At 43.6% G+C, this 13,129-nt stretch overlaps 1 protein-coding gene across 6 annotated transcripts in view; it reads right to left on the reverse strand.

The window, feature by feature from the left end:
* Positions 1 to 2,492: 2,492 nt before the first annotated feature.
* Positions 2,493 to 13,129, reverse strand: part of ILRUN (inflammation and lipid regulator with UBA-like and NBR1-like domains) — a 51,321-nt gene continuing 40,684 nt past the window's right edge. For 3 of the 6 annotated variants that reach the window (XR_006286788.1, XR_006286790.1, XM_007063500.4), the window contains one exon: positions 6,827 to 11,017. Coding sequence is in view for 3 of the 6 variants with exons in the window: in XM_007063500.4 (XP_007063562.1) it covers positions 11,009 to 11,017 (9 nt within the window). In the remaining 3 variants the exon portion in view is untranslated. Of the gene's footprint in view, positions 11,018 to 13,129 lie in introns of all 6 variants that reach the window. The other 3 variants (XM_027826006.3, XM_043533312.1, XR_006286789.1) reach the window with 2 other exon arrangements.

Raw genomic sequence — 13,129 nt, forward strand, 5'->3', positions numbered from 1 at the left:
CCCTTTCCCCACAGTAATGCACCAGGCAGTACCATACCTAGAGATGGGGGATTTCCTTCCTGACCACTGCAGTTATCAATTCATACCCTGAAGCACAAAGGTTGGATTAAACAATGCATAATGTGAATGTTAGTTTTGATGATAAAATAGTACCTGGGTCCCTTTTTTAAAATTTAATTTATACTTGATTCTGTTGCAACTATTTGCCTTGGCCACTAGCCTTGCCCACACCCGCAGCACAGATCCACCATGCATGCGTCATGGCATACTGCTTCATTAAAATGATCTGCGTTATAGCAATTGCCCGAGTTACTTGTCCTGCTCCAAAGACAGTGCGTTAATGAAGGTGTGATCTGATTGTCTTGCCTTGATAAACTCCTGACAGGTTGCAGCCCTAAAGACAAACAGATTATTTCAAGCAAATAACTAGAAAAGAAAAGCAAGGACGGGGGTGGGGAGGGAACCTCTCTAAATTCTGTAAGCAGCGTTGCCAAACACAGAGTGAATTTGAAAACACCTTGGAGCACCCCTTTCATTTCATTTCCAGGCACAGAACAAACAGCTATGGGCCTATGCAGCAGGATGTCTGTTCCCAGCAAAACTTTCAAACAAGGTTAAATGGCATAAAAGCTCCAGGCACTTATTCAAATGTAAAAAATTGCACTGACACTTCTCACAGGGATTAATAATGAAACGACAGGTAAGCAAGTGAATAGCTCCAACGAAACTGCTCTTCTATATAGGCAGAGCATTGGGCTCAACTGGGTGAGATTCTCTGGCTTGCATGATGCAGGTCAGCCTAGACAGTCATAATTGTCCATTTTCCCAGACCAGAAGAGCTGTGTGGTTCGAAAACTTGTTTCTCTCATGAACAGAAGTTGGTCCGATGACAGATATTACCTCACCCACCTTGTCTCTCTTATTGTCCATAGGCCTTAACAATGCATGAATTTCACACACACTTCCTTCCTCTCTCGGTGACGAGCCAAAATAGATGGAATCTTGATGGCTCAGATCCTCGGGTGCTATAAACCAGTTTACCTCCCTTGAAGTCAATGCATCAGCAGCAGTAACGGGTCATTGGGAGAAGATGGAGGAATGCTGGTTGGAAGGGGGAGAAAGCAACTAGAACTGGTTGAGTTTCTGACCGCTCTATCTGCTGGTGGAGTATATCCCACCCTTTACGAAAAAGGCTCATCAACTTGGGACTTCTGCACCTCTTCCACAACTATTTTTGGATCGCCAGCTAGTGGCTCATGCTGCTTCCCTTCCCTCCCCACTTCACCTCCCTCTGCAATTACCCAAGAGGTTGGATGTACTTGCTGTAAGAGTGCTTACCACTGTCAGCCATGCTGGGCCATCAAAGCATGATTTGCTTGGGGCTAACCCTTGAAGATCACTCAAAGGCTTCAGCTTAAGACTGACGTAACCAGAAGACATCACCTTTGCCAGGAAAAGGCCACCAACCCTTTGTAACATGGAGCGTAGACACACCCCTACATGGTCCTGCTTGTTTGTGGCAACGTCTTGTTAGCCACAAACCATTTTGCTGCCCTAACAGATCAGTTGTGAGGACCCCAGCTATGGGGACGTTGTGGGTGCGTGTGTCTATTGCAGCTCTGTCGCACCATGCCTGTGCCAGTACTTGGAGAGGTTAAGAACATGCCTTCAGCAATGCATCCTTCAGCAGGCTTTGCATTCAATATTACCATAGGCTTTTGGAAATATGTATCTCCATGCACTTCAAGACAGGTTGCCCACCATAACTTTGCCATCTTCTTTTAGCCATGTCTCGACATCTTTTGCCACCTCCATTTCCCCAACAACAAAAACCTGATCTACAATAAGAATTTGGGGAGGATCTCTACTTCCTAAAGCCACAGGCAGAGACTAGTGATGGCCCAAGTCCAACCTTGCATCTGAAGTCACTGTGTCCTGGAGCTTTTGCTCTCATGGCCCCTAGGACAAGATACTCTCCCCATAACGTCTGCCTTAGCACTCTAAAAAAAAAAAAAAAAAAAAAAAAATAGTGGCCCAAATTCTGTAAGCTGTCCCACACAGGCACCCTGTATCCATGTGGAGCCCGAGTGGGGATCTACCTGCTTGAAAAAGATTGCAGGATCAGGGCTCCTTTCTAACAGGTCTTTTTCATGTCAACTCCTATGTGAAACCATCTGTTTTTTTAAATGATCCCTCCTCCAGTGTTTATTCTTGTTGGCATGCATATCTGGACTGGAAAAGGAGTTTGTTTTATTTCATGCATCCAGTGCAGCCTGAATTTATTTATTTCCTTTAAAATTTTCTCCTTAAATTTATTCATGGGAAAAGGAGAGGTACCGCTGAGTTTTACAGCACACTTGTGATGTCTGCCCGGGACCCCCAATGATCTGGGGATGGAAGCAAAAGAGGTGCATTTAACAAACATTGCAGAGGTCACAGAAGACTAGAAATCGTTCGCGCCTTGAATAAAAAACTCTATAGACAGCTGAAGGTAATTTTTCTGTGTTAATTTAATCATACAAATATTCATTTATACATTAAAGGAAAAAGCTTCCTTTTTTTTTTTATTACCCCCAATGTGCTATCATCAGACTTCTCCCAGACTCAACGAGGCAACACACCATCCTGTTCTACACATGCACTCCCCCCAGAGGGAATAAAGACAGGCTGCAGAACCAACCACTCACTCACACAAGAAAAAAAAAACCCAACAGAAACAGGGGACAGTGTGTATTTCCTAGCTCTGCAGACTCCAATTATGCTCACACCCACGGGGTCTGGGATTGCACTTGCATCCCCAGTTATGGGGTCTCAGGCATCTCCCAAACCCTGGAGGTTTCAGGATGCATCTTTCCCCCCATCCCACAAACACACACACACACCCCTCAAGACATAGGGCAGCAGATACTTTCTGCCATGCCAAAGCAGGCTAGACACCCCTTCCCAAGTACAAAGCACATTTCCAGCCAGAGGGGCGCAGAGCTTATCCAGGCTTTCCCAGCCATGGGACAGGATACATTTGCAACCCAGACTTGAGACACATTGTGAGACACAGGGGTTAGCAGGCATTTCCAAACTCAACAGCTCACACCACGCTCGAGGTTCCATTTAAAAAACAAATATGTATTGGAAGTTCAAACTGCCTTTTTTGAAGAGATCTCCATTTGCCTTGCCCTCTCAGGACTCCAAGACCGTCCTCCCCACAACAGCAGCAGCCAGGGAAAGGCGGGGCCCATAGCCAACTGCAGCCCCTCCATAACTACAGCCTGTCTCAGACCCATGGGTACCAGCCCCTTTGTTCCCAAAGTCAGGGACACCAGCCTGGCTTGGGTAACATGGCATAGGACAAGCTTTGTTGGGCCTCTTCCCTTGCCCAGCAGTCTCAAGTAGGTAACCATTTGCTGAGGCTCTGAGTCCTAGATCACATTTTAAAACTTGAGTGCCTAAAATTAGGCATGTAATTCAGTCTGGTTTTCAGAGGTTCTCTCTGCTGAGATCAATGAGAAACTTGGGTGTTCAGCACTTCTGAAAAAAATCTGACTATTTTTGGTTTAGGTGCCTAACTTTAGCCCCCCCCCAAAAAAAAACCTTGAAAATGTTGTCCCTAGGAAAGCAGTGCAATTTCAACCCCAACTATGACTAGCAGAGACCTTTGCTTAGCTTCCCTGAAATCCTCTCTTGAAAATGTTGCAAACTTAATAGTAGCTTAAATTTGGGGACTGGGTGCATCGCTGAATACCAGAGGACTCAGTTTTCACTGGAGAGAAGAAAGAGACAGATTAATTACCAATTTAAACATCTTCCCATCATTATCACACGAGCATTATCACACTAACCAACACCCTGAAACAGTTATGAGCCTTTTGCAGTTATTTATAGAGAGATCCTCCCTGCTGATAAGGGTTGTGTTTATGCTCCAGACCAATTTCCTAAGAAACAGCTGTAATATGGGAATTATTATGCTCCAGACCAATTTCCTAGGAAACAGTGTTAACAGGCTGACCAATTGCAACTGCAGCTCAAATCAGGCCCTGCCTTTCTTCACTCCATGAACAACCCAATCACAAGGGCACGGTAGACTGAAACACGCTCAGGAAAGGAGACAACATTGAGAGCTGTGCAGAATGGATGGAGAAGGCACAGAAACAACGGGGGGTGCACACTAGCTTTCTCTAGGAAAAGGAACAAAATACAATCTGCATTATTGACAGGCGGGTGTAAACGTGGCCAGTTTGCTTGGGTGAAGCCTACATGCCTGGGAACAGCAGAAGAGAAAATGGGAGTCAGGAGAGCTGGCTTTGAGGGTCGCACAGCGGCCCCTGCCGGTACAAGATTTGCCGAGTTCTGGGCCCACTGGCGGCAGCAGTCAGAAACCCAGAACTCCTTCCTCCTCCTCCTCTACACAACAAACAGATGGATGAAGCGGATGTGAAGAGACCAATGAGCAGCCATGTCACTTCGACTAACATCAACACTTCCAGAAGGGACACACAGGGGGGAAAGCGGGGGAGGCACTACATGCTGGGTACTGGATGCGCACGTGCTCATGCCTTGCATGCATGTCACGACAGTTCAAACCTCGACCACACTTCACCATGACTGTTTACACACTTGCTTAATTGTGGCTGGTGAATAACATACCTTGCCCACAGCAAGAGAGATTTTACAAGACATATACAGGGTCTTACGACTACAACTAACCAAATACAGCCTCCACCTCCTAAACTGCATTCAAAGCACAAACGTGGATCTACACCCCCTTCTCCAAGTCTAGCAAACAGCCATCCCGCCACAAGTCTTCAGGTTAACACTCCAACCAGAGCTGTGTAAGCCAGGCAGGACCTTCCTCCAAACTCCCCGACCTTCTTCATCCAAGGGGCGATCCATTACAACCCTGTCCCCAGCCCCACCTGTGTGTTTAGAGAAAGATGAAAGGGAAATTTTCAATCTTAAAAGGGAACATGTCCTTCGAAACCCAGTGTCTAATAGACAACTAAATATCAAACACCCACTAATGGAGCAATATCAGGGTAGCTGTTCACTGGGATCTTGAGACTACAAGTATCCAAATGCCTCACCAGGGGCCTAATTCTTCCCTGGCAGGATACCAACAATTCCCACCAGCCTCAACAGGAGCTACCCATATGCCTGGGAGAATAAGGCCCATGGAAACTGCACTGAAAATGAAACCCTGCTTAAGTCAACCAAGCAAACACTGGGGCTTGGGTGCAAACTAGGCAAGCCTAAAGCCTTGCATCGCTCTCGCCAGCAGGCATACCCCGCACTCAGCTCCCAACATGAATGGGTAGTCTGGGATGGGGGTTTTTGGAGAAGGATGATGGGGGACGTTGCATATTATTGTATCTTTGGCAGATGGCTGTTACGGCCTGGTTCAAGTTTCTGAATCAGTTCCTCCCCTGCAAAAAAAACCCATTCTCTTCCTAAGTACCTGGGCTGCTTGGCTCACAGTGACCCCAATGCCTCAAAGTCTGAAACAGAACCCCGCCACCCTCCACAATTGCTCTGCATGGTCTCATTTGCACATGGCTATCATTCCTCCGAGGATGCTCAGAGCTAAGTGACCCTCATGTCCAGAAAAACTCTTCCTCTTCTGAACAGGAGGCTTGATGAGACCCACCTAGAAAGCTAGAGCCTCAAAGAAGCTACAGGCCAGTAAAAAGGCGAAAGAATACAAGGCGTTACTGTGGAATCCAGCTAATGATTCAACTTCTTGCTCTACATTCAAAAACAATTGGCCTCTGCCTCCTAAGCTAGTACTTTAATCACAGGAGAGAGGAATTATACTTATATAAAAAGGGTAGGGATGTGAGGTTTAAACCTAAAGGGACATGGCTTTTGTATAACTTTATAATTACTGTTTGGTGAACTACAGCTACAGAAAGTTAATTTCCTCTTGGCACAAGACAGATACACTTGCCTGGCTGTCCTAGGCACAGCTACTGGACATCAATATTTGACAAACAAAACAGCATTTTAAAATACCAATCATTTAGGACCAGCTTTGGAACTCTTGTAAGTCTGTTTCTTACTGAAATACGTGTATGTATATTTCAAGTTCCAAGAGAAAAATGAACCTCCCAGGTTAACTCAATGCTGGAGTCTTCCCATCCTAATTCAACAGTTGGGTCTTGACTGAGGTTTCTGATAACACTAAGGTCACAGACAAAACAGAAGATTAAAAGGTTGATAACTAAAAACAGCTGATACCACTGAAATTGACAGAGCTGGGTGCTGGCCCAATCGCACATTAAAAACATCCAACATAGATACAAAGAGAAGTCACTGCATGAACCCCAGATGCTAAGCGAGCTCCCGTTCTGTAGCAAGCAAACACGACAGTTCCATAAAAATGCACTCTGTCCCTTATTAAAAAAATTATGAACAGGAAACAAAAAAATTAAACATTTGCTCAAACTATAACTGCTCTGTAGGCAAAATAATTCTTTTTCTTTTAAAAAGATGGCTTTCATTTTAATTTTTTTTTAAACTTTTTCAGCTACCTAATTAATTGTGATAATGACCTCTAAAAAAACCCATGGTGTTGGTGTATTTTCTTTCTCGTAGCATTGAACAGCACTCCTAAAATTCAGCATTCACACATGCATACTTTAGTTTTTTGTTTTGTTTTCCTCTGGAAACCACTAGTCTTAAGTTATTGGTTTTTGTTTGTTTTCTTCTTTATCCAGGTTACGGAGGCAGAGAAGGGGATCCATGCCGTGTCTTCTATAAGCCATAAGAACCCCACTCTGTTCCCCATGAGTCAGTTCTTTGTTAAATTCTCCTCTTGACAGTACCCGTTTTTTTGTTTGTTTGTTTTTAAGACTGTCCAAAGGGATAAGGACCGTGGAAACCCTGAAAGAAAGTTGGAGACAAAATCAGTTTCAATAGACAGACTAAACCAGCTGATCAGCACCAGCTTGCAAAAAGCATACCTACCCTCTACACCCTACCCCACTGCTTGGATTTATTTACCTCCTGCATTCTTCATCCCACATCAACTGCCCACCTACTCCACATCCATGTGTAATCAATGCTAATACTCCACCTCTGTCTCCCTCTAGCAGCTAGATCAGATATAGATGTTTGAGTCAGCTACTTACTGCCTTTAAGCGAATGGTCCTGCTTTTAAGATCCAATGGTCTCCCATTCAGCCCCCACAGATGAACCCACAGGGCAGCATTACACATGCTTCCAGCCACTCACCTCCACCCCGTCATTTAGCCCTGACAATAGTCAGTTAACATGACGGCATGCTCTTCTGCTGAAGGCCACTTTTTGGCCTTCTCTATACTGGGGATTTCAGTTACTGGTGAAACTGCCAAGTCCAAACCTCTAGTGTACACAGGATAAGCCACCGTAAGCCCCATTTGTGCCCACGTGGCTTCCCTCTGCTTGAAACCAGGGTAAAGCTGCACCAGTGCAATTCATCATTTCCCTAGTCTATACTAGGGTATTGCAGTGGCACAAGCTAGGCCAGTGTCTGAAAACAGGGCAAATTCCCAATGTACATATGGCCTTTATCTCCCTCTATGAACACGCCCCACTGCCTCTGCCTCCCACCTGCTATGAGGAAGCTTTTCCTCTTACAATTTAATTCCCTCAAGACTATGAGACTTGACATTTCTAGAATACACATTTTTCTTCAATGGAAACCAGCTGCCTCCAAAAAAGGGGAACGTTTAATAGCCTGTGTTTTCCTCATGAACCCTGAAATGAAGTTATTTAAGGTGCCAGATCTAGCAGCAGGAGGTCTGAAACTAACAGGGACACTAGTTCTCAATTTCCCATGCTCTAATCAAGCCAACTTTGACGCATTTTATCATACATCAAAAGAAAGACTCAGTGTTGAGACTGCTCTATAAATCAGAGGTGCACAATTTACTGAAATAGCTGCACCAATTAAACCCCCCCCCCTTTTTTTTTTAAATTTAAAGGAACATGAAACAAAGCCAAGGAAAAATAAGAAAAAATGCATTATGCTCAGTTACCCAGAGACAGAAGGTAGATCTTCTGGCATTCTTTATACAGCCCTGCTGTTACCCATTGTGTGGATGATGTAAAAAGACAGCCAGTGACCTAATTAAACACCAACCCCATTGCCTGCCTTTTCAAGCAAGGTGTAAGACTGCTTTACTACTTCGTTTCAAGCAGGACAATGGGCCAGAGCAGCGAAAGAAATATTGTCTCCAACAATAAGAATTTTGCTGTAACTCCATAACCAGCTTGCTCTGTGACCCATAAGTACTGGAATTGGCTGTGAAGCACTGAGATGTTTTTATATGACTCATACCAAAAAGCCCTGATTATATTGGCATAAGTCTGGTAGGATGGGCTGGGTCAAGCTGTAAACACCTGAAGTCAAAAGCCCCATTGTATCTTACTTTCTGTGTTGTAGTTAGTTTTTAATGATCTAGTGCTGATAGGAGTTTAACCACAATTAACCAGGCAAGAGTAATTCCCTGGGTTATGCAGTGTCAAGGAGCAACACGTGACACCCATAAAGCAAAGTATCTTCCAGTGACTCAAAACTATTGCTGAGTCCAGCATCTATCAGGGGAGAATGGTTAGTGGAACATTAGGCAAGAGCAGTATCTCAACTTCAGATTAGTCTGTAAGGGCCTGATTTTCAAATGAGCCCTGCAACCAACATCTTCTTTGTGTGTTGGCAAACAAGGCCACTTGTGCTATAACGTAGGAGCGGACTGCTGCAGCTCATTTGATAAAGATGCATTCAAAAACTGAACTGAAAAGCTTTCGGCTGCCAAGATCTCAGTGTTGTCCACGCCAAACAGCAATATTAACACCTAAAGTAGTGTAAGTAAAGCACAGCTCCCTGTAATACCTGGAAATAACAGCAGTCAGAAATGGATACAGCCTAATAGCACATCCCCTGGTAAGCACACAGTCCCTAAAGAGATTAGTAAATGTATAAACTGTTGCAAGAGAAAGAACTCTGTCCTTGGATCTTCCAATGTAAAGAAAAGAGGTCAAATCTTGCTTTCAGCTGTGTCTAATTTAAATATACACAATTCTGTTAATGATTTGGGGTCTCAATCAAAACTAGATTTCAGTTCACTTTAGAGTGTGAGAAAACCACCCTACTTTTACAGCACTTTAACCCTGATAAACTGTATTCACATCTGTGAAATGACTCAGTCATTAACAGTTCCAGAATGGTTTCCAAATGGGTTTCTCTTGCAACTGCAAATTTGACCAGAAGAATTAACAATCTTTGCTCTTATGATTACCATAACAGAACCCTGAGCGTACACACGGCCCTTCACTATAGCTCATACTTACCTGTGAAGGGTACTTTTATATATGAACTCACCTGCCGCTATTAATGATTCAAAGAAGAAAACTCTCCCCGCTCCCCAAGCAGTTTATTCACTAGTTCCCACTGTTGCATCTTGCCCTTTTGGCTAAGATCAAGCGAAGTACTGGTTTAACATCGGATATAAACCCCCGATAAGGAATGTATCCCACATCTGCAGAGAATGACCTGACTTAATAGGTCTTTTGCATCTTTTATATTATTTCACGTCAATGTTTCCAGCGAAAGGAACTACTAAATTTGATGCAGACGATATTTAAAAGTCAACCTGTGGACGCATAGAAAGGCTTTGATTTTTTCATTAAGTCAACCAGTGTTTGAGTAGGGAGAAAGGATAATACACCAGGACTTAGATCTGAGTCAAATCCCTGGCTCTGCCACACTCCTTTGCCATGATCTCTAGACCACTCAAGCATTCTGTGCCTCAATTCTCCATCTGTTGCCTTACTTCTACCCTTTAGCTAATCTATTCATATGGTAAGCTCTTTGGGGCAGGGACTGTATATGTTTTCACAAGAATATAGTGTAATAGTGCCTTGATCTCTACTGGGAACTCTAGAAACTAGTATAAAACAAATAGCAGCAGTGATTCAAAAGAGTCACAGCACCAAAAAATGTTGGAAGTAATTGGTTTAAACTAAAAGTTAACAGCTGTGTGAAAGCCATGATTTTGAGAAACATGGTGCGAACATTTTCAGTTAGTGAGCGTTCATTTTGCTACTCATTTTGTTTTCCATCACACTTTCACAAATAGACAATTTTCCCACCAGAAACACGCAAAAAGAAATCCGATATTTCCTGTACATTTGCAAAAAAATTTTGAAACATTTCAGCTGAAAAGACTTTGACTCTTGCTTGCAAAATGGGACACATCTTGAAAACAAAATGTGACAAGCTCACGTTCTGCTTTGCAAATTTAGTTTTCAATTCTTTTTCCTGTCTCCCCCAAGAGGTAAAAGTTAGTAACACTGCGATGAAATACCTTTGTCCAGATATTTAGGTAAATGAAGTGAATAATGAAATCTAAGGGCCAGATTTAAAACAAAATGCAGCTCCCATACTGAATATCTGACCACTATATTTAGGGACCTAAATTGGAGATCAGCGCTTTTGGAAACCTAGCCCCACTGAGAAGTGCTCAGCACCCACAAAAGTCTGCATTTTGATCCATGCACCTAAACTAGGGCAGCCACCTTTGCGAGATATAAGAAGTCAAATGAGCCCAGCTGGGACCCTAAATACATTCCACCTGTGAAACTAAAATAGGGGTTGTGAAGAAGGAAAGGGTACAGTGATTACTCAGAACGGCATGATAATTGTAAAAGCAGGCATTTTTAAAGTTAAATCAAAATCCCTCTTTCATCTCAGGGAATTAATATTTTATAAACCATCAAAACACAGAAACTTTCACACAACTATCTTTATTTCACCTTTGTTTGTGGCTGAATTTAGATCAATAAAAGGTACACTTGAGTTTAAAAAAAAAAAAAAGACAAACTTTTTGATGCACGGCTGCAAAGCAACACAAAAGTCTCCCAGTGTACACTGATGGCAGCATCAGATAACACTACAAGTCCCTCTCTCTTCCTCATCACTTCCTGGGCCGTTCCTGGTCAGTGCTTCTCCAAACTATCCTGAGTTCTTTTGACTCATTTAAGTAAACTGAATACAAACAGAAGAACAGAATGTTTAGTTTTATTTTTGTTCCATGCATGCTATGCAAATATGATGCAACAGCTACGACCCCTGGGAAAGAATCTTCTTACAATGCAGAGGTCCTCCAAGTTGATTTAACTAAATCAGTTAATTGCATCTACATCAGTCTTTCAACAGCTAGGTAAGCCAATTCCTGGGTCCACACAGGAGGGGGTTAAAACTGTTTAACCTATAGACATTAATAAGCAGCAGCGTGATTGTCCCAGGAGGGTGGCTAATAGCAATGCTGAGCTTGTGGCTTCTCCACGCTGGATCTACATCAGTTCAACTATAATGGCTGTCAACTAACCCAGTTTGGAGAATAAATATCTAATCCAGGCTCAAAGTTTGTGAACAAGGGGAACATATCCTCTCTCCAAAGGGGAGGACTCAAGAATTTAGGACAGCGGTTCTCAAACTGTGGGTCGGGACCCCAAAGTGGGTCACAACCCCATTTTAATAGGGTCACCAGGGCTGGCTTAGACTTGCTGGGGTCCAGGGCCGAAGCCCAAGCAGCACAGCCCAGGGCCAAAGCCCAACTCTCAGGGCTTTGGCACCCCCAGAGTGGCAGAGCTTGAGTGGGCTCAGCCTTTGGTCCCCCCCTCCTGGGGTCGTGTAGTAATTTTTGTTGTCAGAAGGGGGTCATGGTGCAATGAAGTTTGAGAACCTCCGATATAGGAGATACGAGAGAGAAACAAGGTGCTATTCCTTCCCCACCATAACGCTTGAGCCAAGTAAGCTGCCAGTGCAATTTCAGCCTTGGAGAGTCCAAGAACCAAGGTACCCATCTGGAACTCATAGGGATGGCCCCGTTACTACCAAACTGGAGCATCAAGATTAGGCAGGAGCTGATCAAATCATTGGGGCGGGGGTAGAGAGAAATATACTGCAGAAGTAGTACAGAGCACCTCTATTTAGTGTTTAATAAATCATATTGACATTTTATTAAATTCTACTGACACTTTTAGAGAGTGAGTCTCCTTACACGTGATTCTGGTTCTCCAAAGATTATGCATCCACACTCCATGGCCTGCACTGCCACACAAGACAGTGTTCCAAATGCTGTGTGTGTGAAATTTCGACGTGCTCGCCTGCCTCAGTGGCAGATGGCATGTCAAGTTGTCACCAGGGCCTTATCTACACTAGGGAATTTTAGAAGACAATTTACACCTGTTCAGCTGCACTCAGGGAGTCTTAGCACAGACAAGACTCTGGCAGCTTCTGAAACTTTTTACACCAGCAGGTTTAATCACAATCTGTTATAATCTGGAATCTAGCAGAGCTTTGGCTAAAGAGATACTTTCACTGCTATGACTGAACTGGTTGGAATTATCCACAAAATTTCCTAGTGTAGAGAAAGCCTTAGTGACAATCTGACATTGACTTTCAACTAAGCTTAGGTTTTTAAGTGCCTGCATGAATTTTAAAACGGGGACTTAGGTGCTTTTGAAAATTTTACCCAAACCCTAACTATCTCACCCATCCCTTCCTCTGTTGATCTCAAAGTACTTAATTAAACATAGCAATGAATTCACTCCATTTTATGAGTGGAGAAAAACTGAGCCACAAGTTCATTAAGGGACTCAATAGATGACATAGCAAGTCTGTGGCAGACCTGGGAATAAAACCCTGGTCTCCTGCCCTCTAACCTCACGTTCAATCCATTTGAACACAGCTCTCCCAGTTTGTTCTACAATGTTAAGTCACCGCCACCTCGGATAACGCCTTCTCTGTTAAGAACATGAGAGCACAAGAATCTAGCAATTTTAAAGTATCCATGTAGTTTCCCCTTTTCCCCACAAAACTACTCAAACACGCAGAACAGAGTCCAATCCCCCATAGGAAAGAAACAACCAGATGGTGAGGCAGAGCGACCGCCATCAAGTACATGCACACCATGTGCTGGTGAGGTGGTTTAATACTTCTTAAGTTTTCCTATGGTGCCCTCCACCTCCCTTTAAACAGACACCCAAGTGCAGAGTGAATCTCTTACATGTTACTCCTCCCCAGGGAAAAAACCTTTTTTAAAGAAAGATTTCCAGCTTGCAAGAAGAGGGTGACAGCACTGGATCTAAGCAA

The sequence above is a fragment of the Chelonia mydas genome, chromosome 21 (genome assembly GCF_015237465.2).
Source record: "Chelonia mydas isolate rCheMyd1 chromosome 21, rCheMyd1.pri.v2, whole genome shotgun sequence".
NCBI classification, from domain to species: domain Eukaryota; kingdom Metazoa; phylum Chordata; order Testudines; family Cheloniidae; genus Chelonia; species Chelonia mydas.